Source organism: Melospiza melodia (genome assembly GCF_035770615.1).
Source record: "Melospiza melodia melodia isolate bMelMel2 chromosome 7 unlocalized genomic scaffold, bMelMel2.pri SUPER_7_unloc_1, whole genome shotgun sequence".
Lineage (NCBI taxonomy): Eukaryota > Metazoa > Chordata > Aves > Passeriformes > Passerellidae > Melospiza > Melospiza melodia.
Genome location: NW_026948497.1, coordinates 5361575 through 5387830, shown reverse-complemented (window position 1 = coordinate 5387830; position 26256 = coordinate 5361575). Strand labels below are relative to the sequence as shown.

The 26256-nt window shown below is 53.0% G+C and overlaps 2 protein-coding genes across 4 annotated transcripts; one reads left to right on the top strand and one right to left on the bottom strand.

The window, feature by feature from the left end:
• Positions 1–1345: 1345 nt before the first annotated feature.
• Positions 1346–19658, bottom strand: LOC134432759 (zinc finger protein 436-like). Of its 3 annotated transcripts, none has more exons than XM_063181663.1 (2): positions 19581–19658; positions 1346–8300 (listed from the first exon to the last, which is right to left on the bottom strand). In XM_063181663.1, the coding sequence occupies exons 1-2, from the start codon at positions 19641–19643 to the stop codon at positions 7347–7349; spliced, it is 1017 nt and encodes a 338-aa protein (XP_063037733.1). In that variant the 5' UTR covers positions 19644–19658; the 3' UTR covers positions 1346–7346. The 3 variants fall into 3 exon arrangements, with proteins under 3 accessions (XP_063037733.1, XP_063037734.1, XP_063037735.1); XM_063181664.1 differs by lacking the exon at positions 19581–19658 and adding an exon at positions 13062–13195; XM_063181665.1 differs by lacking the exon at positions 19581–19658 and adding an exon at positions 13062–13193 and having other exon boundaries at positions 1346–8284.
• Positions 19659–19782: 124 nt separating this feature from the next.
• On the top strand, positions 19783–25899 carry LOC134432870 (eukaryotic translation initiation factor 3 subunit A-like). Its single transcript, XM_063181749.1, has 8 exons — positions 19783–19860; positions 20798–20835; positions 21236–22229; positions 22454–22517; positions 23349–23397; positions 24407–24516; positions 25275–25392; positions 25786–25899. The coding sequence occupies exons 2-8, from the start codon at positions 20806–20808 to the stop codon at positions 25897–25899; spliced, it is 1479 nt and encodes a 492-aa protein (XP_063037819.1). The 5' UTR covers positions 19783–19860; positions 20798–20805.
• The last annotated feature ends 357 nt before the right edge of the window (positions 25900–26256 follow it).

Below are 26256 nucleotides of genomic sequence, written 5' to 3'. Positions count from 1 at the left end.
ATAATTGCCTGCACGTCTTTCGGATTTACTGGGGAATAGGTCCTTTGATTTCTGCCTGCCCCCCCCACATGGACCGGGAACACCAGTGTCGCAGACGGAGCCCACTCTGCGCACATTATTTTTATTTTCCGCCAGTCTATAAGCGGGGTTCGGTCTTTCTCTGATAACCCCTTCACCCACGCGGGAGCGCTGTGGCTAGTGACCTTACATGCCGCTGCTCTCTCTCTGTTAAAACTAGAATCCAAGTCGGAATCCTCCAATCCCCTCTCGAACTCAGAGCTCGAATCAGAGTCCGAGCTGGAAGTCGACTGGCCGGACGTTTCCGGGCTGCTCTGCCGTTTTCTCGGGCTCCCAACCCGCCCCTTCCTGCGGGGGTCGGGCCGTTCCCTTCCCCTGGGGTCCCCCCGACTCCTGCTGGGGGAGGTCCTTGCCCTAAAGGGACCTAATGTGAACTGAGCACTCTGATTGGTCTTACGCTCCTCCGCGAGGGCCGCCCCTTCTCCCTGCTCGCCTGCGCATGCGTTGTTAAGCAGGCTAACAGCATTTCCACCCTCCGCGTCTTCCTTTCCACCCTGAACACGTGGTTCGGCGCAATTTTCAAATGCATAGGGTGGGGGGGAGTTTTTATCAATCCCTATGGGGTCTGACAATCCGGCCGCGTTCCACGCCTCCTCTGCTAGCCCCTGCCAGAACGCCCGCGCGTGTCCCCCCCCCTCTGATGGTGAGTCGGCTCGCTGAGGGGGTTCCGGCGTTCGCACCTCCACACGCTCGCCCGGTTCAAGATCCTCCGTGGTTTGCATCGCCGCGCCCACCCCCAGCTGCGGCATGGCTAATAAACAAGTTTGCGTGGCTTTCCAGGTTTCTTGCTCTTGTCAAGCTTTTTGCAGAGCCTGCATAACTCTGCCACACGATTTTAGGGCTTTCCCTGAGCTTGAGGACATAGCTTCCTCGGCCAGAGCTTTTGTACAATTATCCCACATGCCCGAATGGAGGATATCCACTGGGCTTTCTATAGCCCCAAGCTTAATCAGACTCGGTAATGCAAGACATAGATCTTTAAGCTTACACTCAATACCCCATTGTGCATGCATCTGACTTACGACCTTCCCTATGGCCTCCATATTCAACGCTGGTCCGGGGGCGTCCCCCCCGCTGCAGACGGTCCCGTCGCTGCAGCCGCTGTCCTCTGTCCAGGCGAATTCCCCTTGCCCGAGCTTCTTCCCGGGTTTTGGCACCAGTTGTTGCCTTCTGATATAAGGCAAGGCGACCTGGTTTCGAGGAGCAGCACGGTGACCCAAACTCTCCAGGGTCGCTCGGGCCAAAGAGCTCGCAGGCACCAATGTGGTAGATGGTCAAAGGCCTTTATTATCTCATCTCGTAGGGTTTAATAGTCTAAGGGGTTTCTCTATGTCAGAGGGGGTCTGCAGTACCATCTATGGTTAGTAAGGAGTGGAAAGTTACCAGCATTACTATCGTTAGGGGGGCTACATTCCTAGTTACATTTGTAGGGTGATCTCTTATCTTAACGGATTAGGGGAAAAGGAGTCCTACCGCTTTCCGTCACATCGTGTGATCTTCCGATCGCCTGTCCCTATCTACCACAGACTGTCCAGAATACAAAATGCTTTAAGACCAGCAGCCACCAAAGAGGTGCCATTCATGACATTGTATGGATTGCAACAGACATTCTAACAGCAGTTCTCAGTTTCATTATCACCAGCAGCCTCACCACCACCAGAACCATTTTCAGCCAAAAAACTTCCAACAGACTGCAGGGTGGCCCTGCCTGAAGACAGCAAATGGAAAGCTGTTTCACTGTACCCTCCCCACTATTCCAGAAGTCCAAGATGTGGGAAATTCCCGTGGAGCTCTTCATACTCCGAACAGCAGACCAGAGTCACCAAAGCTTTCCAGCAAGTTCAGGTCAGGACCTGACGCCAGCGGGTGAGTGCTCTGTACAATTTGATGACTATGCTTTCTATCATATTCCCATCAGAAAATATGGACCCCTGGAGGACCTGAGGGATGTGCTGGTAATAGGTAATTGTATTCATGGACCAAATGAAATGCATGTTATAGCAGCAGTTCAAACTGTTGGGCCAATTGTCGAAATCAAAGTCACTGTCTGCTGCTCAAAACCACCACACTTCCTGCATAGAGAGACTGTGATCACCCAAGCCTTTTTATTGCCATTAGACATAGCAATATCCCAGAGCACCCAGTGGCATTCTGAGTTGAAATAATGGGCCAAGACAGATCCCTTATAGAGGGTGGCCTGTCGAAAAAAGGTAATAACATCTACCTACAAGGTATGATGGACACAGGGGCCAACATTACTATCATTACACAAACGAAATGGCCCCCGAACCAGGAGCTGACTCCTGTCACTGGAGTCATCTCCCCCATTGTCTCCATGAGGAGCAAGCATACTATCACAATAGAAGGACCAGAGGGCCAAGCTGCCACCATCAGGCCATTTGTAGTCAGGGCACTCATCATCCTGTGGGCCAGGGACCTGTTGTCCCAGTGGGCAGCTTGACTTGATATTCCACCTCTATCCCAGGATTTCTAGTTGGGGCCACTGCAGAGTGCATCATCCCACCACTCACCTGGAAGACTGACACCCCACCGTGGGTGGATCTGTGGCCCCTCTCAACAGAGAAATTACGTACTCTAGAGCTCCTCCTGGAGGACCAGCTTTCCAAGGGACACATCGTACCTACCAACAGCCCTTGGAACTCCCCTGTCTTTGTTCTTAAAAACCTGGCAAGGAGAGGTGGAGGCTCCTCCATGACCTTTGTAAAATTAACAAGGTCATTGTAGTCTGGCCTTCTCTCTCCCTTCATGCTTCCCCATGACTGGAGACTGGTGGTCATAGATATCAAAGGCCACTTTTTTAACATACTTCTCTATCTCCGAGATGCTCCCAGATTCGCTTTTTCCATTCCCTCCCTGAACAGGCACATCTGAAGCACTACCACTGGTGAGTCCTCCCCCAGAAAATGAAAAACTCACCCTCTATATGCCAGTGGTACATGGCCCATGTCCTGTCTCCCATCCAAAGGACTTTCCCAGATGCCATCATCCTTCATTATATGGATGACATTCTATTTTGGTTTGAAAAGACAGGTATCTGCTAAGGAAGGCAGGAGCTTCCTGTGAAATGGAAAATGTAAATCCCCTCCCTCTGAAATACTATAATTTTGAAATTAAAATCTCTCAAGCAAAGATATGGGAGTAACAGTTCTTTACTATGAAAATAAAAAATACAAATGCAATAGTACAAACAAAAAACCCCACTGACAGAGTCAGAATATGACCTGACACCCAGTGGGTCACAGTGGTGGTACCAGTCCTATTAAATGGTGACTGCAGTGCACCTGCAGTGACAGGTATTGTTCTGTTGAAGCAGAGATCTTGTAGAAGGGTGGAGTTATCCTCTGAAGGTCCAGTGGTGGCATAGATGGGCCTGGACTTCCTCTGGGAATCCAGTGGGAAAAGGCTGTCTCTCCTCTTCCAAATGTCAAATTATATCCAGGTAGGAATGCCTGGCTCCTCCCTCTGGCCGGAGCACCTCACAAGGGGATGATGAAATTTTTATCAGTCATGCAGTGACACTCAATGGCCCATTAACAGAAGATATCTCCCAGAGGGGGGATTGTTGAGGAAGCCATAAAGTAAACTGCTGTAAGAGATGGTCCAAAGTTTCCCTCATTTGCCTCCTGACCGTGGCAAGGACAGAGACCAAGATCCTGAAGACCCTGGCTGGAGTTCTGGCCTGGTTGAGGTGGATGCTCGCCAAGTGATTGTTTGCAGCTGTGCTTGCTGTGTCACAACAGTACAACTGCTTTGAGCAGGGGCTGACAGCGAGTGGCTTGCTCTGTACACTTACACCTGCTTCACGATCCCTGCTCATCACAATGGTCCATGAATTTCCCCACCTCTTGGCCAAATGAACTTTCTGGGGTAACTTTGGTGATCCTCTACAGAAAATCCCTCATCTGCTTCATGACCGCTGTAAGGGAAAGGACTGTAAGGACCCCTCCCAAGGACTGAGACTGAGACCCTTAAAATTCTAATACAGGGGCGCTGGCCTGACTGATGCAATATGTTTGCCAAGTACTGTCTGCAGGTGTGTTTGCTAGACCAAGAATGGTTTCTCATGGACACCAATCCTGAAAACAATGGATCCCACTCACTGCTAAGATTGACTTGTCCTGTTTTGGAACATGGACTGTCTGTACTCATTTTCAATAGACTTATTCTACATTGTCTTTTATCCGCTCCCCCCTCAGTGGATGACTATAAAAGACCCCTGAGTTATCCAAAGATTTTGAGATTCTCCCCAACATGACAAGACAGATCTATTGGCTGGACCAGGAGAATTTTGTCTCTGCCTTGGTAGCTATTCCCACCCCTTCTTTTTCTTTCTCCCTCTATCCTTTATCTCCTTTCTATTCCTTCTCTCGCATTTGCTATGGGCACTCAATAAAAGGTGCATTTGTTTTGATTAAGACTGAAATCCCCTCTGTGTTGTTTTTGCACTCTGAGATCGGTAAACTGGACCATCACAACCCCACTTGTACGAGCAGATCATGACATTAAATTGGCATCATGGATCGGATTCTGACAGACAGAGGGGTTTGCAGGGTTGTGTGTAGTCTGTAACAGGGGAAGGACATTTCACTCCAGCTGCACTGAGCCCAACAACCCAAAAGGGGTGAGCAGTTGTCTAGAAAGCAAGGGGGGTGACTCGAATTTGCAACAAACTGCACAAGCCTAGGTGAAAAGCACCCCCATACTCAATTGAGGGTTCTGTCTTCAGAATTTCATGAAAGATCTCTTAGTGCAAAAAGGGGAAACTGTTTTTTGTGTATGTGCAAATCTGGACTGTCTGGACAGTGAAGGGACAACTTGAAGTAACTGAGTAGAACCTCCCAGGCAGATTTAGTCTCTTCACCCACTCAGGGAAGTGAAGGGAAACACAGCAAAGGCTGTAAGATTGTGTAACTTAAGTCTATACCTCCCTATCATGGTTTTGGTCCCTTCATAAAATGACTGAAAACCTCAGTGCAAAAGTTAAAGCTGAATTTTATGCTCTACTAGCCAAACACAATGCCAAACCTTCTCCGGGAGGAGTAGAATGGGCACAAAGTAACTGATTTAATTTGGAAAATGTTATTGATAGAGTATGTTCTTTACAACATGAAAAAAAATTTAAACTGGGCAAAACTGAAACTATTGTCTGCTCAGTTTTGGGAGCTTGTCTTACAGCAGCTATAGAAACTCTCTTAAAGTGAAGAAGTGAGGAAAAAGCTATAATGGACTCCCTTCAAAACCTAGTTGAAATTTTGCAAAAACAATTAAATTAATAAAGGAATGAGATCCATCTGTTACGAGCTGCCCTTAGAGAGGAACATGTTAAGAATTCACTGAATGCTGATTCCTCAACACAGGCAGAGGAAAAGAAACTCCTCACATTAAACAGATTTATCCCCATAAGGAACTAGAAGCAGTAAAACACTGTGGAGAAAACTGCTGCCCTCATTTGAGACTCCTGGTTAAAACAGAATATAGTTATATTAATGATGAAGATTTTGAACCACATATCACAACTGAACAAATACCATTCAGTGCTACCGAATTAGCTAAGCTGAAGAAAAAATATGGCCGCCTTCCACAAATATCGGAGAAGAATATGTCTTCTGAGTGTCCCTCAGTGGTGGAGATCAAATTAAATTAACTGAACAGGAGGCTAGTGGGTACTGGGGACATGGAGTTTTCTTAACAACAGGAGATAAGCGTGACACATGGTCCCTGACACAATATGCAGCTTTCTGGGCCAGGGGAATTAATACTTTGGAAAGGGGAGACCCTTTAGCTATAGTCAGTACCCTCGACCCAGTTTTGAAAAGCATCCACAAAGCCACCTGCCTGCAAATGATTCATGGAATAAAAGTTGATTCCTGGTTTTCAGTCACCAATGCAATTACCTGTAAAGCCTGAAATTATTACTTCTTTAATTCGAGGGCTTCCAGAACACCTAAATGTACAGCAATTACTTTACAGAAAACCATCATGGCCTTGGGTCCCATAGAGAGACTAGGTAGATTCCTTGGTAACCTCACCAACCAAACTGGATCTACTGACTCTGGTTTCACTCCATACTCCATCCCCTCACAGGCCCCAGCTTCTCAATCTAATTCACCTGCCAGTAGCCGTAAAGTTTGGACATGGAGTGAGGTTGCAGTAGATTAGATTAATTACAGTAGACAATATGGACCTGTAAAATCCTGGAGGAGAAATCAGAAAAAACAAATGGTGTTTGGTTTATCAGGGCACCTCACACTGAAAATTTAGAGAAGGGAAAACAGATCCCCGTGGCCTCGGGCCCGGCCAGGACCTCCTGCTCCATACCCGTGCTGATTTTGGGGGTGGGTCGTGTGTCCCCCAAGCCCCGCTGTCGCTCTGCCCCCACCTGGCTGCTCCCAGTGTTCCCAGTAAATCTTCCCAGTTAAACACAGTCCAGTTTATGGGGGGCACTGGCGAGGGACTTGGGGGGACCCCGCAAGGGGGGCTGTGACTGGGTAGGGACGGTGGGGGCCAGGTGGGGAACACTGGGTGCTGCGGATCTGCTCGGCAAGTGAGTCATCAGCCCTGCTCTCTCTGATGGGCTGATTCCTGTTCATCGCATTCTCTGATTGGCTGAGGAGTGGCACAGAAGAGAGAAGGAAAGGGAGAGATCCTGCCCACAGCACCAGCACGGGGACAACAGAGCCAGCCTGGGCACAAGGACGGAATTTATTACCAACCAAATCACAGCAGCACAAGGAGAAGGGAAAAAATCTCTCCAACACCTTCCCCCCACCCAACGGGGATCACCCAGAACAGGGGCTATCGACAATGGAGAGATGGGGACATCCGAGTTTAGATCAGAAGCCAATTTTATAGAGTATACCAGAGGTTTATATAGGGTTTCACTTGCATGGTAGTTATATGGGGCTCTATTTTTGGTAACATTTTCCCATTGGTTACACATTCTTCATGACATCATGTCACCTGGTAACATTATCTTACCAAAATCTCACATGTTGCTTGGTCACTTGCTGCCCAGGGAGGCTTTATCTGTGTCTGTTTTTCCCACACTTTCTGCTCGCTCAGACCTAAGATAACAGGCCCCTTTATCAGTTCCTCTGTACTCTCTGTTTTATGCCCCATAAGGGGTCACCACGGATCTGCCCAACAACGGTCACTGGGGATCATCCAACATGGATCCACCAATGGGGGATGGAGCTGGAGCAGCACACAAAGCTTTTCCTGAACTCAGGACACTCACAGGGCTTCCCTCAGTGGTGCCTCTGTTGGTGTTGGGTCAAGGCTGAGCTCCTGGAGAAGCTCTTTCCACATTCAGGACACCCGTAGGGCCTCTCCCCGGTGTGGATGCGCCGGTGGGTGGTGAGAGTGGAATTGCGCTTGAAGCCCTTCCCGCAGTCGGGGCAGCGGAAGGGCCTCTCCTCGGTGTGAATCTGCTCATGTTTGACGAGATCGGAGCTGACATGAAACTTCTTCCCACACTCAGGACACTGATAGGGCCTCTCCCCGGTGTGGATGCGCTGGTGTGTTCTCAGGGTGGAGCTCCACCCAAAGCTCTTCCCACATTCCAAGCAGGTGTAGGGCTGTTCCCCAGTGTGGATCACCTGGTGTCTCATCAGGCCAGAGCACTGCCTGAAACTCTTCCCACATTTCCCACACTCATAGGGCTTTTCACCAGTGTGGATCATCTGGTGCCGAATCAGTTGGGAGCTCTGGCTGAAACTCTTCCCACACTCCCCACACTCGTAGGGCCGTTCCCCAGTGTGGATCCTCTGGTGCCGGATCAGGTCAGAGCAGTCTCTGAAGCTCTTCCCACACTCCCCACACTCAAAGGGCCGTTCCCCAGTGTGGCTCTCCTGGTGCCGGATCAGGGTTGAGCTCCGGCTGAAATACTTCCCACATTCCCCACACTCGTAGGGCTTTTCCCCAGTGTGGGTCTTCTGGTGCTGGATCAGGTTGGAGTTCCACCTGAAGCCCTTCCCACATTCCAAGCACTTGTGGGGCTTCTCCCTGCCATGAGGCTTCTCTCTGCCATGAGGCTTCTCCACCAGCTCTGAGCTCTGGCTGGATCTTTGGCCGCCTTCCTGGCTCAGGGGGGCTCTTTCCTCCCCGCAGCTCCCTGTGCTGGGTTTGCAGCCCCTCCTTGTGCGAAATCTCCAGGGCTTTTCCTCATCCTCCATCCACACACGCCCTGGGAATGAAAAATCCTGGTTTGGGGAAAAAAAAACAAGATGAGAGTGCCTTGGGCTGGTGGTTGCCCTAAGCCCGAGTAATTGGGAACCTTATGTCTGTAAGAACCTCCAAAACACCATGATTCAGCACGAAAATCCTGCAATCTTCAAGACATAGATAAAAACTCTGCCAACATCAAGATTCAGACAAAACCACCTCCAAAATACAAAGATTCAGAACTCACAAAAAAGTCGTAACACCAACCTATTAGCCCAATAAAGCTCAGAAACACCAAGATTTAGCCCCCATGAAAATCATGGATCCTCCTCCCCGGATATCCGCTGCATGTGAGGGGGCAACACTCCGGGAGCTGGGGTTAGAGGCTGCAGATACAGAGAGAAGTGGAACCTTGTGATGCTTGCTGTTTCTGCTCTTCCTCCTGTGTCTCCACACTTCTTCACACTGTTCTTCCTCCTACAACTCCTCCTTCTCCTGCACAATTCCACCTTCTCCTCCCACATGCATCATTTGACCATTTTGTTCCTCAACCCTGCTTCTCCTTCCCTTCTCCTCCTGCCCCAGGCCCAGCACCCACTGCTGGCTCCCTCTTTCCCTCAAACCCAAAGCATCCCACGGCAAGGGCAGGGATGGAGCTGGGGCAGGTCGGGCTGGGGCAGCGCTGGGCTCTCGGCCGCTCCCGCCCGCACTCGACCCCCACTGCAGCCACTCCCGCCAGGACAGCGCGGGGGGGCCTGGCCTTGGCACTGCCCCACTCCCACCTCCCCAAATTCCCCTCACATTTGGACAACAGGGCATGGATGGAATTGGTGTGCTGCAAAGGGACTGGGTGAAGGGGAGTGTGCAGGAATATGGTTAAGGCAAGAAGCAGCTGGAGGAATCTATGTGGGAAGAAAAAGAAAAGAGGAGGAAGAGAAAAATACTGAGGATTGGGATATTTTTCAGCAGGGTCTTATCCTCAACATTTGTCAGCTGATCATTTGTATCCCCAGTTTCCAGGAGAGGAAAAAAAGGAGGTCAGGGTTTCAGGGGGTTTCTCTGTGAGGGACAGCGGCAGCACCGGGCGCAGAGCTGCGGCACCGGGAGCACGGGCTGGGGGCCTGTGGGGAGCTGCGGGACCGGGCCGGGGCTGTGGGGCAGCCGGGGCTCAGCGCCGGGCGCTGCCTGACCCCACCAGCCCCGGGCAGGGCCGGCAGTGGCCCCCGGCCCCCAGGAGGCTACGGGACGCCCCGGCCGCTGCCCGGCTCCGTGGAGCTGCCGGCCCTGCCCGCCAGGGGCGCCTTCGGACACTGCGGCAGGACAGGGAGCGGCTCTGGGATACGGGCTGGGGAGGGCACCCTGAGCACAGGGAGGAGGAGCAAGGAACGCCTGGGAAAGGTGGATTATTAGGGAAGGATCGAGATATCGTTTGGGTCGCTGGAAAACAAATGATTCTGCAGAAAGCTCAGCAGCTGTCAGAGGATGAGCACCTACAGGCACTGAGGGGGGCGGCAGGAGGGGCACAAGAAGGCCCTGCAGCACTTGGGCACAAAGGCACAGCAGGTGAGTGCAAGAAGGGAGCAGCAAAAGGCCAAGCTGAAGGCAAAGGCCAGGGCACAGTTCCTACAGCCCCTGAGGGATCAACCCCAGGGCCCAAGGGGGCCCCAGCACCCAGGGCACGGCTCGGCCACAAGCACCTGGCAGAGGCATTGCCCTCCTCGGCAGGGGAGAGCCCACCCAAACAGCCCCTGGCAAGGAACCAGGGCTCCAGCTGCAGGGCACAAGGACACTGCAAGCACAGACAGCAGCACCCTCAGGACAAGCAAGTTCACCCCTTGATGGACATGGTTTGGCAGGGCTGTCACAGCTTCCATCACACCAGGGACCCTCCACACTGCAGCCCTTGAGAACATTCAAGGTGGGTCTGCATTGAGAGGAGGCATTTCCTGATGGACACAGGGGCCTCTCAATCCACTCTGAATCTCAGACCCAAGGGACAGAAAATGCCAACAATGTCTTGGATTATTCAGGGAAAGTGGGAAAGTTGCGTGGTTTTATTCAGTCACTGTTAGCAGATGTGGGAGATGGGTGTGAAATGCGTGAATTTTTATTTGCTCCTAATTGTTATCATGACTTATTGCGAAGGGATTTGATCACTAAACACAGAACACAAATTAATATTATAAAAGGTGATACAGAGGCCAGTTCAGCTGTACCTCTGTGTCATATGTCTGGCCAGGCCTATGCTGAAGTGAACCCAGAAGTGTGGGCAGCCCCAGGGAAAGAGGGTAAATTAGATGTGGAGTCTGTCCAAAGCACTCTGAAGCAACCAGGACAAGTGGTGTCTAAAAGCAACACCGTGTTCCAGGGGAGGGAAGGAAGGGGAATCAGACACAGCCCAGGTCACCGCCACATGCTCAGCTCAACCCGTGCAGCTATGGGTGCCTGTGAGAGCCTGGCACCGAAATGCCCTGACCAGGAAGGCTTCAATATCTTCTGCTGACACCATGGCACCTAACAGGGGGGCAAAAGAAATTCTGAAAAGCTGATAGGCCACCAGAAGAAATCCCACAACACCATGGACCAGCACCTGGGAACCCAAACCAATTCATATCAGGAGCCACAGAACCCATTTCTCATTTCCATGGCATCATTAGATTACAAGCTGTCCTCATATTAATAACCAAGCAGACAGCTCCAGCTCCTGACCTTCCTGCTGACCAATCCACTGAAATGAGGAACACAACACTAAACCATAGTACGGGATCAGATCATCTGTTAGCAGAAAAAGGAGTTTCTGGAAAATTCAATGACTCAAACTGCTGTTGGCAAATAGGTGACAAAGGAAAAGTGCTGAAACAGATAACAAAGGAAACAAGAAAGCAGCTCATGTTCTGACCCAAACATGGAAAGGATGGGAATGGGACACAGTTTCGTGGCTCCCCGGCAGATCATGGGTTAAACAAATGCTGCTTCTCCTCTGATGTGCTACAGCAACTCTCATCTTTGTACCATGCTCCACACCTTGAGGGTACAGCTCATTCAGCAGGTGAGCGAGGGGATGCAGGTGGCAGCCAGGCTTCCTGATCCAGAAACAGCTACAGAAGGGCAGGGAATGAGGGCACTGAGAATAATCCCAAAACCAAAGAGGACCCAGGAAGAAAAAACAGACTCAATGAGTGAATCTGCCTGGAGATAGGGTCGGGAACTTGTAGATAAGGAAGTAATGGCAGAAACCATCAGCTTTAGAAAATGTTAGAAGTTGACACAGAAAGCTCTTCAAAGTCCTGCTGAATTCCTGAACTTCCAGAAGAACAAAGACTTAACAGAGCCATGAATATCAGCTGTTATACAAAAGTGGGGGCGCACATTAACAAGGACATGCAGTTGGAGGATCGGGAGGTCTGAACCTTCCAAGTACCTCAGCCAGCGGGCAAAGGGAGAGGGAGATGAAAACGGGAAAATGGGGATAAAAAGGAGGCTGTGAACTACAACAATGGCACAGAGCGCACGGCAAATGCCCCACGGCCTCTCCCTCTGCTCAGCAATAAAGTCACTTTTACAGGACTCCTCTGTCTCCTCTGGGCACAGAAACCTCCGGCCACGGGAATTTCCCCGCACAGCCCCGGGCACGGCGCAGCCCCCTCTGTCCCAGCAACCGGGCCGAGCCAGCGCTGCTCCGGCAGCGGCTCCTGCCGAGGCAGCGGCCGCAAGGAGAGCGCGGGCAGGGGATGCCCGAGAGAGGCTCCGAGCCCCTGGGAAGCCCCTGCAGAGCCATGGAAGCGGCTCCTGGCGGCACCTGTGAGCCCGGGGCGATCCCCGCTGGAGCAGCCCGTTCCCGAGGGATGTGTCCCGTGGGAGGGACCCCAGGCCGGAGCAGGACGAGGATTCCTGTCCCTGAGGGGAGGCTGTGACAGGACCGGGCTGTGACCCCCATCCCCTACGCCTCTGGCTGGGGAGAAGGGAAGGAATGCGGGACAGATTTAAGCCCGGGAAGGAGAGAGGAGTGGGGGGAGGATATTTTCGTAGGAATTATTTCAGTTCTCATTCTCTTGCCCAGCCATGTTTGATAATAAATTCAATTAATTTCCCCAAGTCAAGTGTCAGAGGAATGATGGATTTTGCCCTTACAAACAGGCTGTGGGTCTGCTGGTAGATCAAACCAGCACTGAGAGATAAATGAAACAATGGAAAAGATTCCAATGATTGATGAATGGGAAATGATATTTGCTTTTACAAACAAACTTTAGGTTTGCTGATAAATGAAACTGAACACTGAAAGATGAAAGAAACAATGAGGGAAAACCCTAAATTCCATAAGAATTAAAAATTAAAAGGGAGGTTGTACATCAGAGGGAAATCTTAAGTATCGGGAGTAGCGGGAAATTTGAACCTGTCAAGTACCTCAGCCAATCGGAAAGAGAGAAGGAAAATGCGGCCGGGAAACTGGGATAAAAACGGCGGCTGTGTCCTCCAAAAATTGGAGAGACCCCAGGGCAATGCCCCATGGCCTCTCCCCTTTATTCGAATAAAGTAAAAGGACTCCTCTGTCTCCTTTTTGGACATACAGCTCTGAGGTTTGTAGATTAATTCTCCTGACAAGTGCGTTGTGCCCGTCACCAGTGATTGAACTGTCTCACCGTTACCCAGACCTTCGAGCTTTTCCTTACGCGCTCTGTTCTCTGCCCAGGTGGAGGAGGGAAGTGACAGAGAGGTTTTGGCCTCCCTCCAGCAACCCCTGCTCCGGCCTGGGCTCCTGCCGAGGCTGCAGGCCGGTCCCGGCTCCGTCCCGCACTCACCCCAGCTCCCAGCGCCCTCAGGTCCCGGTCACGCCGAGCTCCCGGCGGTTCGGGGCAGCAGCAGCGGCTCCTTGGCCTCCTGCCCGGGCCGGGCACAGCGCCGGGGCCGCTCCTCAGCCGCGGCTGCCGGGAAATGCCGGAGTGCGGATAAAGGGAGGCGGGGCGGCGCCGTGCCGTGTGCAGAGCCCGCGCCTTGTGCAGAGCCCGCCCCTCGCTGTGATTGGCTGATTCTGCCGTCACTCCTCAAGCTCGTGCGGTGATTGGTGGGAGCGGGGCCAAGAACGGCCCCCGGTGCCGCCCTGAGGGCGGCCTTGGCTCGGCAGGGCCGCCATTACCGGAGCGTCCGTGCGGGCCCGGGAGCGGTCGCAGCGGCCGGTGCCCGGTGAGGCGGCGGCGGAGCTCGGAGGCGGCCCCAGCGCAGCCTCCGGGCACGGGGCAGGCTCCACTGTCCCAGCCACAGCAACCGGGCCGAGCCAGCGCTGCTCCGGCAGCGGCTCCTGCCGAGGCAGCGGCTGCAAGGTGACCGCGGGCAGCCGCTCCCGCAGCGCCCTCACGCCAGCGGCAACACGGGCCGGACACGGCACAACGAACCCGCCTGAGCCCCCTGCAGCCCCCGAGGCCCGCAGCAAGCCCTGAGCTCCCGCACAAGCCAGCGCGGCTCCCACCTGCGCTGCGGCCGCCTCCGAGCTCCGCCGCCGCCTCACCTGTGGGGTCCCGGTTACCCCCTGGATGATCCCGGTCACTCCCAGTATGTTCCAAATTACTCCCGATAGGATCCCAGTTGCCCCCAGCATGGTCCCAGTGGCTCCCAGTAATGGCCTGTATGGTTCCTTTCACTCTCAGTAAGAGCCCTCTGTGGCCCCAGTCACCTCCAGTATGATCCCAGTTACTCCCAGTACTATGCCAGTCACTCCAAGTATTACCCCATCAGTCCCAGTATGATCCCAGTATGACCCCAGCATGGGCCAGCTGTTCCCAGTATGATCCCAGTTGGTCCCTGCATTATTCCAGTTTCTCCTCTTCACCCCTACTACAGATCTGATCACTCCCAGTATGATTGCAGTCAGTCCCAGGATTATCCAAACCATTCCCAGTCCCTCCCAGTATATCTCAATTGCACCTGCATGCTCTGAGTTGCTCCCAGTTGCCCTCAGTGTGGTCCCAGTATATCCCAGTATGATCCCTGGTGCCTCAGTTCTGCTTCCAGTGGGTTCTTTTTCCAATCTGTCCCAGTCCATCTCAGTCCCTCCCCAGCAGCTGCTGCCATTTCACAGATCCTGCCCCACCCCCCAGGTGCACTGGGATCCCCCTGCACCCCTTTATCCTGCACCAACATCCCCTGCACCCCCTTTCCCGACTATCCTCCTCTCCCGGCCCCTGGATCCCCCGTTTCCGTGATCCCGGGGACCCCCGGGCCCCCATTCCCGGCCAGTCCGGGGCACCTCAGCCCCAGCCTCCCTTTGCTGGGAAACCCAGCCTGGGCACGGGGCTCTGCGGCCGCTCTGGGATTTGTGATCCCCCAAAAGAAAGGTAGAGAACAGCACAGAGAGGGAGAAGGAGATTGTGAATCAGGGGTCGGGTCCCAGCGCCCAGCCCTGCTCCGCCGGGGATGGGACCCGCACCCGCAGGAAAAATTGGCTCCGCTGCTCGCGGTGCTTGCCCGGCTTTGGGCCGAGCCCAGCGGGGTCCGGGCAGAGTTTGAGCGCAGGGCCGGGAGTTCAGCACAGCCCGGCCCGGGGGTCCGGCAGGGCGCGGCCCTGGAGGGTCCCAGACGGATCCCCGAGGGATCCAGAGGGGGGCCAGGAGGGGATCCAGGTGAATTCCCTGGAATTCGCCCTTTTCCCCTCCCCCCGCGCTCCTCGGGCACTTTCGCTTTCGCGTCTCTCCAGCCGCGCCACAGCCGCGATCGGGGACGGCTGCGATGGCTCCAGCGCTGGGGCTGGGGGTGCTCTTGGGGCTCCTGGTGAACCCGGGGAGCGCGACCAAAGGTGAGTGGGACCCCCCGAAACCGGGACCCCCCTGAACCGCAATTCCCGGGCACCGGGACCTGTTGCAGAATGAGCCATTTGTCAGGGATGAGCCATTTGTCGGGTGCACGGAAAACTCGGACTCAATATGAGTCATCCGCAAGTTCTGTTTTATTGAAGAGAGCATCAGACACTTACACAGCAAGTAATAAACTCATGAATATTCTGTAATTTACACCGTCCATTGGCCACACCACAACATCAGCTCTTCCCCATTCCTTAGGGGTTACATCTCTCTTGTTCTCATGTCTCTTTCACTATTTGTTATCATACTACAGCTAGGCCCAAGGACACGCTATCTTGCAGGTGCAGGACTTGGAATTAGCCACGGCCTTGTACTTTTCCAATCTCTAGTCAGCTAAAATCCCAACAGGGACCCCTCCGAATGTCCATTTCCGGGCAATGGGAACCCCCTAACCTCCATTGTTGGGCAGGGGAATTCCCCTGCACCCCCATTTTGGGTCCTGTGATCCCCCTCTATCACCTTCCCTAGCACTAGGACCCCCCTGAGTCCCTGTTCCTGGGCACAGGGACCCTGTGAACCTTTCATGGCAGCGGGACCCCCTGCACCCCCTTATCTGGCACCGGGACCCACACGATCTCCCATTCCTGGGGCTCAGGATCCCATTGAATCCTGAATCTCGGCACGAGAACCCCCCTGAACCCCCATTCCTGGGCACTGGGACACCCCTGAATCTCCATTTCCAGGACTGGGATTCCCCTAAACCCCATTATCTGGGACTGGGACTCCCCTACAGCCCAGTCAGATTTCTGGGAGGCCCCTGCCCCCCTTTTTCAGGGATCCCGCACCACCCTGACACCTACCCCAAAGACAACAGATGCTGCCCCAGAGCCTGACCCTCTCCCACAGCCCATCTCAGCTATAAACTACCCAGATTGGATGGGTGTTCTGGTGAGGGAGAGATACGCGAGATAAACCAGATGCTGAAGGAGCACATTTCTCAAGCTCATGAGAAGCCCTCCCAGTGCCTCAAAGAGGGAGAGTTTAATAGTGCAGCAATGGAACCCACAGATGTTACAACTGTCCGGGTTCCTGCTGAACTGCAAAGGCAGTCACAGCCAGCAGCAGTTGCCCCTGTAGAAACAAGGAGATCTAAGATGAAAGCAGAGCACCCCGATAAGGGAAAGCCCTCACAACCCTCAGCAGATCCAGAGGTTGAGATTGTCACCGAGTCCCTGACGTACGAAAATCTCCAAAATCTGCACAAAGACATTGTATGATGGGGATGTGAGACTTATACAACCTGGCTACTTAGGGTTTGGGACCTTATAAGTACAGGTGTCCTGTACTAGATGGTGGTGAGGCAAGGAATTTGGGACACTTGACCCAGGACTCAGGTATGAATCAGATTTTTGTAAGGGAGCCAGGGTCCCTTTCCCTCTAGAAGCAGCTTTTAATGAGTGCCAGAGAGAGGTTTGTCCACAGGGAGAGCATGCAGGAGCACCACCACAGAATATGCTGGAAGACCCTTGAGGAAGGCATCCAACAGCTGAGAGATGTGTCAGTATTGGAGGTACTCTTTGGGAGGGATGGACAGCATGATAATGACCCCAACAAGGTCAGGTGCACAACGCAAATGTTGTGGAGTCTGGTAAATCTGGGGCTATCTCAATACACCACCTTTATTTCAACGATTAATGCCGACACCAACCGAGAGACAGTGGGCTCTGTTGCCAACAAGCTTAGAAATTATGACAGTATGATCAATGGCCCAATGCTGGCTCATGTCTCTGCTGTGATTAAAAATCTCAAAGAGGAGATGAGGGAGGAGGCAAGGTGTCACAGACATATTTTATGAAAAATCCTTTCCTTAGGATTTTTTCCTCCTGAGAAGCTGAGAGACCTTAGGAACAAAATGTAAATGATAGTTATCTGCTGCTGTGGAATTACCAGGTGGATCTGTGATTGGTCTCATGTTGTTGTTTCTAATTAATGGCCAATCACAGTCCAGCTGTCTGGACTGTCTTGGTCAGTCACAAGCCTTTGTTACTCATTCTTTTTCTATTCTTAGCTAGCCTTCTGATGAAATCCTTTCTTCTATTCTTTTAGTATAGTTTTAACATAATATATCTCATAAAATAATAAATCAAACCTTCTGAAACATGGAGTCAACATTCTCATCTCTTCCCTCATTCTGGGACCCCTGTGAACACCGTCACAGTGAGGAGCAACAGTTCCCATATGGCACCAGTGCAAGTCACAGGCCCCAAAGTCAGAGCCCAATGTTCCCCAGCTAGACAGAGAGGGTACCCCCCAGGGGCTGACCTGTGGTTCTCCCTGCATGACCATGGGGAAGACATGGGAAGGTGGGATGGAAAACCCACTTCTGTCCTAGCAGCACGGGTGCGTCAATTCAAGGAGGGAAACACTAATCGAGGGAACTCCAGTAAAGTGAAGGTAGCCTCAACCTCCCATGACCAAGCTGCTGAGTATGATCTGTCAGATCCCCTTGAAGGAACCTCTACCATGTATGCCCAGGAAAGAAATAACATGGACTAGAGGGGCCCTGCCTCTAGCCAGGAAGAGGCACGGGCAAACTGGATCTTTTAGACAGTGTGGATCTGATGGCCTGGCACATCAAATCCACAAAAACATGATGCCTTAGTTGATACTGGTGTGCAGTGTACCCTGATACCATCGGGATATGTGGAGGCAGAACCTGTTTCCATTGCCAGGGTGACAGGGGGATCCCACAATTGACCCCGTTGGGAGCTGAGATGAGCCTGACTGGGAAGGAGTGGCAGAAACATCCTATTGTGACCGGCCCAGAGGCCCCGTGTATTCTGGGCATAGACTTCCTCCCGAATGGCTTTACAAAGACCCAGAAACACTCAAGTGAGCTTTTGGCATAGCTGCTGTAGAGACAGAGAACATTAAGCAATTGAACACTTTGCCTGGACTATCACAAATCCATCTGCAGTAGGACTTCTGAGGGTGGAAGAGCAACGAGTGCCAATTGCCACCTTGACAGTGCACCGCCGGCAGTACTGGACAAATTGGGATGCCGTGATCCACATCCACAAAATTATCCATGAGCTGGAGAGCCAAGGGGTGCTCAGCAAAACCCACTGACCCTTCAACAGCCCCATCTGGCCTGTGCGCAAGTCTCACAGAGAATGGAGATTGACTGTGGACTATCGTGGCTTGAATGAAGTGACTCCACCACTGAGCGCTGCTGTGCCAGACATGCTGGAACTCCAGTACGAGCTGGAGTCCAAGGCAGTGAAATGGTATGCCACCATTGGCATTGCCAATGCATTTTTCTCCATTCCTCTGGCAGCAGAATGCAGGCCTCAGTTTGCTTGCACCTGGAGGGGCATGCAGTACACCTGGAACCGACTGCCCCAGGGGTGGAAGCACAGCTCCACCATCTGCCATGGACTGATCCAGACTGCACTAGAAAGGGGTGAGGCTCCAGGGCACTTGTCATACATCGATGACATCATTGTGTGGGGGAACACAGCAATGGAAGTGTTTGAGAAAGGAGAGAGGATCATCCAGATTCTGCTGGAAGCCAGCTTCACCATCAAGAAGAGCAAAATCAAGGGACCTGCCCAAAAAAATCCAGTTCCTGGAGTAAAGTGCAAGATGGATGGCGTCAGATTCCCACTGATGTCATCAACAAGATCACAGCAATGTCTCCACCAACCAGCAAGAAGGAAACATAAGCTTTCCTCCCTGCCATGAGGCTTCTCCACCAGCTCTGAGCTCTCGCTGGATCTCCGGCCATCTTCACGACTCAGGAGGGCTCTTTCCTCCCCACAGCTCCCTGGGCTGGGTTTGCAGCCCCTCCACATGCAGGATCTCTGGGGCTTTTCCACCTCTTCCATTTAGCCACAGCTTGAGAATGACAAACCCTGGTTTGGGGGAAACCAAGGTGGGAGTGCCTTGGAGTAGAGGCTCCTCCTGGCCAGGTCCATCTCTGGAACTCAGCAGGAGTCTTGTGCCCATGAAAATCTCCACGATATCAAGATTCAGCCCAATAGTTTCAGGGGTTCCCCCTTTTCAAGCGTCTGGCTTAGGGATGATCCAGGGGCCTTTGGGGGTCCATGGGGCCCTTCTGCCCTGATGCTCTACTTTGAGATTCCAGGGATCCCAGGGATCCCTCCTCTCCAGGCCCTCCCTTTCCAGTCTGCTGGGGTCCCCCAGCTCTGGGATCGCCCCTCTCTGCTCTCCCCAATCTGGGGATCCCAGGGGTTCCCCTCCTCTGCTCTCCCGGGGGTCCCCAGGACCAATGTCCTCCCCTGCCCATACTGGGCAATGGCTACGTGGCCCCCAAAGATCCCCCAAGGGGCTCAGCTTTGGGCTCCTGCAAGATCCAAACCTACACACACAGAGAAAAAACCTCCCAGGGACACCAGATAATAGTTGGGGTCAATTCCACAATCTGTGAGCTCCAAACACACCCCAATATAAAACCTTCACAGGGACCCCCAATAGATTTGAGACGGGCTCCCCCTCCCCGCTCACCTTCAGGACGTGCTGGGGGCGATGGTCCCGCAGCCGCGGCCACAGGGGGCACTGGAACCTCATCTTCCTCCTGTTCCTGCTCCTGCTCCTCCTCTTCCTTTTCCTGCTCCTCCTTTTCCTCTCTCCCTCCTCCTCCTCCTCCTTCCTAACCCCACCTCCTCCCCAGTTCCTGCCTTCTGTGTATTTAGAGTGGAGAACCTTGCTTGCATTTAGAACCAGAACAAAGATCCCAGATGGAACAAGGTTTGATGCTTTTAGTCAGAAGTATCAGTGACTAAAGGTAACGTTTCCTTTGGTTTGGTACCGTTCTTGTTCCTCCTCAGTCTGCAGGCTGGGCTATGGGGTGTCCTTGTTTGCTGCATTTTCCGAGTTCCTCTTGCACCCTTTGGGCCATAGGCTGTGCCCTGGGAGGGTTCTTTGTGCTCCTTTGTGACACAGGAGAACCTTCCAGGCAGTTTCTGCGTGAGCTGCTGCTGGGATGTCACAGGAACAGCGCCACGTCCCCGTGGTGTTCCCATTGCTGTGGGACACGGAGGCCTCAGTGCCCAGAGTGGCTCTGGGCTCGTTGCTGGAGGATCCTCCTGCCCGAGGCATTCTCAGCAGCCAGGCCAGCCCTGACGGGTGTCCTTCTGTGCTTGCAGGGCTACAGGCTGCAGACGTGTGCAACGCAGCCAAAATGATGCAGCACGTGGCTGCTGCAGTTTGCACTCTGTACTCTGTGGCTTATTCAGGGTATTTTTTAACCCACTTGGCACGTAAGTCGAGGTTTTCCTTTCCTGCAGCATCAGTGGCTTTGGGCTTGCTGTGTGCTTTCTGTTCTTCCTCTGGAGCTGTGTTGACTTTGGAACCAAATTGCCATGAAGACACCATTGCTTTGGGAGAGCTCCTGCCAGCAGCTGCAGCTGGAAAAGGGGGTGTCTGCAGCCAGCAGGGCATGCACAGCATCTGCAAAGAGCCCTGGGGGGTTCTGTTCCCTCAAGCAGGGAGTCTGTGCCAGCAGAGCATGGAACTCCCTCCCTTTGCTGCTCCAGCCAAGAACTGACCCAGCCCAGTATTTTGTGCTGTTCTCTTGCTTGCTGCAGGAAGGGAATGTGGCTCCTGGAGGGATGCTGTGAAAGCAAAATGCTCTCTCGGGTTTGCCTTGCTCCGTGGCATTTCCCACCACAGGCAGTTTTTCTCCTAACAGCATCTGGTTCATGTTCCCTCTCCCATTGCAGGGCACCTCATGTCTACATTCCGAACAGCTCCTCCTTCGGTGAGTGGGAAAGGAACCTTTGGTGTTTGGAATTGTGCAGCAAGTTGTGAGCTCAGCATGTGGCAGCTGAGTGCGAGCCTGGGAGGCTGAAGGAAAGTTCCTGTCAGTGTCTTTGCAGCAGCAGCAGCAAAGGAATTCCCATCAGTTTTCTCCTTTTCTGCTGAAGAGCTTCTGAAGGGCTGCAGGTCTGGTTTTGCAGGCAGAGGATTGCTTGCTGGCTTTAGCCATGGTGGAATATTGAATTCCCAACAATAAGTGGCAATGCCGACTTTAGCCAATTGTTAGTTGGAACAGCTCCGAACCCATTTTCTGCTTAGTGCAGCTGGATGTGCAGCTGAGGATAAATAAGGTGATAACTGAGACAGAACTTCCCGTCCCTCACGCTGCCGTCTGTCCACAGGGCACAAAAGCAGCACCAGCACCTCCTGGGGCTCCCTCTGCTTCCAAAGAGGAGGCCAAAGAGGAGGAAGACAGCAGTGAGCTTCCCGCTGCTCTGGGGTACGATGGTGAACTTCCCTCAGTGCTGGGAGATGACAGTGAACTTCCCACTGCTCTGGGAGACGAGGGTGAACATCCCGCGGTGTGGGAATGCAACGGCGAGGCTCCCGCGGGGTGGGACAAGGACAGGGGACATCTCCCGGCGTGGGACGAGGACGGTGGATGTGCCCTGGAGTGGGACCAGAATGGCCAAGCTCCCATGGAGTGGGAGGAGGACAACGGACAATTCGCAGTGTGGGATGAGGATGGACAACATCTCCAGGAGTGGGATGAGGATGGAGGACATGTCCCGGTGTGGAATGAGGATGGAGGACATCTCCCAGTGTGGGACGAGGACAACGGACATCTTCCGGAGTGGGATGAGGATGGAGGACGTCTCCCGGAGTGGGATGAGGATGGAGGACATCTCCCAGTGTGGAATGAGGATGGAGGACATCTTCTGGAGTGGGATGAGGATGGAGGACATCTCCCAGTGTGGGATGAGGATGGAGGACATCTCCCGGAGTGGAACGAGGACAACAGACAACGCGCAGTGTGGGATGAGGATGGAGGACATCTCCCGGAGTGGGATGAGGATGGAGGACATCTCCCATCGCCCATCCTCCTCCCACAGGATGGAGGACATCCTGTGTCTGGGGAAGAGGAGAGTGAACATCTCCCAGCATGGGAAGTGGACAGTGACCATCCCCTGGCTTGGAAAGATGATGGAGAAGCTGCAGCATTTTGGGAAGAGGATGGAGAAGCTGCAGCATTTTGGGAAGAGGCTGGAGAACCTCCCTCTGCTTGGGAAGAGGACAATGAAGCTCCCTCTACTGTGGGATCCTGGGCTGAACATTCTGACAGCAGCACAGTCCTGCAGCCAGAGGGGAGAGGGGAGTGGTGCCTGATGCAGCTGAGTACGTCTGCTCTGTTCCTGGGTGCCCGAGCAGGTGCTGTGTGTGTGTCTGGGCATCAGCTGCACCCAGGGTTGCTCTGCAGCTGAATGTCACAGAGCCATTAATTGTCCTTCCCCAGCTGACACCAAGGGGCTCACGGCCCCAGGGAGTGGGGCTAGTTCTGGCTCAGCTGCAAGGCGGGCTCTCACTCTGGGAGGGAGCGTCTTCCACGTTTTTTCTTTCAGGGAACACCGTGAGCGAGGCGGAGCCTGGCCAGAAATACCTGGAGGTGGAGCAGATTGGCCAAGGGTAAGTGCACGGCAGCTGCTTCTGCACAGGCAGGGCTGGGTGTTGTGCTGGTGCAGGATCAAGTGAGAGGTCAGGAGAGCCCAAAGCACCTTCAGACACTGGGCTACCATCCTGCTGTCTCTCAGTCCTGATCAGAATTGATAACTGTGGTCAGAAGGCGCCGTCAAAGGCCCCTGAGGCTGGCAGTGTCCTGCCTGCAGCAAGGAGCAGGACCTGGAAGATCTTCTGTCCCTGGAACTGGATTGCCTAAAAGAGCAACTCACCATCTGGTGACTGTCAGAAAACAGTTCTCAAGAATATTTCTTTCAAATATTTTGCTTAAAAAAATATCCACTGGTCAGGATTATCAACCTAATGGTTTAGAAACAGAAACCAGAGATGAACTAATAAGTGCTCTAATCTAGCACAAGTAGCAGACCCCATACATTCAGTAACAGACACAGAGCTGATGCACTCTGGGGTAAAATGCATCACCTGCCTGATGGCAGGGCCCTTGTGGATCCTGCAGGTCTTAGGCAGGAAATGGAAAAGGATGAAATGCATTCTTTTCCACTTCTTTAGACACCCATTTCTCACCTCAGGTTTTGAGCTAAAGCAATTCAGGGTGGACATTTGGGATTTGCTCCAGCCCAGTTCCTTCGTGTTGGGTCTCAGTTTCCTCTTGCACACCTTGCATGGCAGAGGGCTGGTGGCTGCTGTGCTGCTGTTGGAAGGGTCGATGCACCCAGGTGTTTGTGAACGCTGCAGGCAGCAGAGATCTCTTTTCTGATCTGGCTTTCACTGCCAGGGCCTAAAGCGCTGCTTCTTTCTTCTCTGGTGTTTTGTGTCCAGGGCTTTCGGAACTGTTTACAAAGGACTCGACAGGGCCACTGGAGGAGAGGTCAGTGCCAACACGCCCAGCACGGCTGGCAGCTCTGCAGGGCTTTCCCCTCTGCTGGGAGCTGTGGCTGCAGCTCTGGGGGCCAGCAGAGCTTTCCTGCCCAGGCTGCTCCTCTGAAGGCAGAGCAGTGTCAGCCTGCAGAGCACAGCTGGGACAGACTTGGTCCTTCTCAAGTGCCAAAGGAATGGAAGGAGGGCAGCGGTGTCTGTCAGTGCAGGACGCCCTGGCTTGGTCTTCATATCTAAAAGTGTGAATGCATCAGCTGCTGGAGACTGAGGTCCAGTTTATCTTCATCCCAGCCTCAGACAGGAACATAATTTAGCAGTTTTTCCATCCTGCCTTTTATCTTCAAAGGGAACCTCAAGGCCGAATTAGGGAGAGCTCCTGCTTGGGCTCAGTTTTAGTCCTACTTCAGCTGTTCACAGAGGGAGAGGGAGAGAAATGAGAAGATGGATGTCCAGAGCAAAGCTCTCTCCTAAATCCTGCAGTTGTGTTTGGGTCTGGTGTCAGTGACAGCCTGTGACAGGGATCAACTGAGCCATGGATGTGCATGTTTGCTTTGTTGTGCAATCCCAAACAGAGCCGTTGGATCTGAAATCATGACCAAATCCCATAGAATTGCTAAATGGTTTCTGGCTGTTTTGCTCTGTTTTCACAGAACCAGAATTACCTCCTGCTTGCAACATGTGTTTGAATAATAATAATGAGAGTGTTGAGGCCATTTGAGAAGACTGTAGGTGCAGAGAATGTTGTTAGAGCTTTGAGGCTGACAGCTGAGGGACCATTTCTGCAGAGCTTGCAAGGCCAAATGTCTCTGGTCATGTGTCCTGTAAGCAGCCCCCAGCTGGCAGAGCAATGGGCCGTGGGAATGGCCCTTGCTGAGCTCTGGTGTCCCATCCCAAGGCAGTTGGGCCCAGCCCGGCTCCGTTGCTCTACAAAGTCTCGCTCCGTGTTTGCTGTGGCCTCCTGCCACAGACTCCTGCAGTTAAAGGCTGCAATGTCCCTTCAGGTGGCCATCAAGAAAATGAGTCTCAGAGGGCAGAACAGGGAACGAGCTGTGAATGAGATCCTGCTCCTGAAGGACAAGAAGAACCCCAACATTGTCAAATTTCTGGACACGTGAGTGCTTCAGCTCTTATCCCATGCCCAGGCCCTGCATTAACCTTTCCTGGCATCTGGAGTCTTTAGTCTGTTTTGAAAATGCCTGACACAGCCACATCTTCCCAAAACAACAGCCTGGCAGTTCACTCCCTCCATGTGCTTTGGTTGCTTTGCTTTGGTTTTTCCTTCAAGTTCCTCCCCGTTTGCTGTGTCTTCTAACAAGTGCTGATGAACCACAGCAGAAACTATTTCCCTTGGCTTCTTCTTCCCAGCCCTTTTCCATTGCTATAGATGCCAGGAAGACGAGGTTCTTGTTTCCAGAAATGCCTCATTTACCCATTTTTCACTGGCCTTGCCTGTTTCTGAAGGGACTTTCTGAAAGGTTTTCTGACTGCTTTTGTCCCAAGTGCTGCACAGCCTCCTCCCCTGGATAACCCTGGCAGTTGTGTTGCCTTGTTCTGCAGGGAATGGTGGAACTGATGAGTTCAGGAGCTGAACCAGCTGGGGCCAAGGGTTGTGGTTTCACATTGATCTGGGCTGTTGCTAAACTGCATTTTTCACCTGCTTGCCATCTCAGGCCTCTGCTTTCTCACAGGTGTCTCCTTCTCCTTTAGACTGTGCAGATTCCAAGGGCTGTGCAGCCTGGCAGGAATGTCTCTCCATCTGATTCTGTCCTCACTGACAAGTGACCTGGAAACAAAACTCCACTCCAGGCTTTTCCATGGGGGAATTGAGCTCTGCACTTTCATTTCCATGCCATTGCTTTCCTCTTCCAGCTTCCTTGTTGATGGAGATCTCTGGCTGGTGATGCAATACATGGATGGAGGAACTTTGCAGGATGTTGTCAGACAGATACGCATGGCTGAAGGAGAGATGGCAGCTGTCAGTCGGGAGGTGAGGGATCCTGCTTGTCACTCCCATGGCTGGGACACGATGGTCCTTCCAAACAGGGCGTGAGAACAGGAGTGGCTCCATGCTCAGAGCTTTGTTTCTGTGTTGTTTTTGTGAGCTGGAGAAGAAAGAGCCTCTGCAGTGAACGGCCTGCCAGCATCACTGCACTTCTACTCTGTTCTTGTTCTCTCTCCTGCTGTTGTGGTACTCTCTGTCTGGTTTGGATTTGATTTGCTGTTATCAGCTGTGCCTTGAACCGTTTGCCTGGAGCTTGTGTGCACTGCACTCCTGGCCTGTCACAGCAAAGCTGCTGCTGGCACAATTCTGAACCGTCCTTTCTTGTGTGATATATTCTGGCCATTGGTTTTTGCCCTCATGTTTCTTGCTCTCTCTCAGTGTCTGCAGGGCCTGGATTTCCTCCATTCCAACCGGGTGATCCACAGGGATCTGAAGAGCTCCAACATCCTCCTGGGCAAGGACGGCTCTGTCAGGCTGGGTGGGTGTTCCTAGCCAGGCACGGCGCTCCCGGGCTGCGGGTGTGGGGCTGCTTCCCAGGGAGGGCCAGAGGCCCACAAGGGCTGCTGGGGGCACTGCCTGGCCCCTGCTGCCAGCTGAGAGCGGCTGCCCCTGCAGAGAGCTCAGGAGAGGAGCAGGGTGCCAGCAGTGCCTTTGCTCTGCCTATGGCCCTTCTTTGTGCTTGGTTTCCTCATTCCAGCTGCCTTTGACAGGGTTTGTTTCTGTTCTCAGCTGATTTTGGCCTCTGCGCTCAGCTCAGCCCTGAGCAGGACCAGTGCAGCTCCATGGTGGGCACTGCTCACTGGATGGCCCCAGAAGTTGTGACCAGATCTCCTTATGGCCCCAAGGTGG

Excerpts from the sequence above, each read along its gene's own strand:
- LOC134432759 (XM_063181663.1), bottom strand. The coding sequence starts at position 19,643 with ATGAGGTTCCAGTGCCCCCTGTGGCCGCGGCTGCGGGACCATCGCCCC. Across the intron at positions 8,301-19,580 it reads GCCCCCAGCACGTCCTGAAG|GATTTTTCATTCCCAGGGCG; the intron begins GTGAGCGGGGAG and ends TCCCCAAACCAG.
- LOC134432870 (XM_063181749.1), top strand. The coding sequence starts at position 20,806 with ATGTCTACATTCCGAACAGCTCCTCCTTCG. Across the intron at positions 20,836-21,235 it reads TCCGAACAGCTCCTCCTTCG|GGCACAAAAGCAGCACCAGC; the intron begins GTGAGTGGGAAA and ends GTCTGTCCACAG. Across the intron at positions 24,517-25,274 it reads ATTGTCAAATTTCTGGACAC|CTTCCTTGTTGATGGAGATC; the intron begins GTGAGTGCTTCA and ends TTCCTCTTCCAG.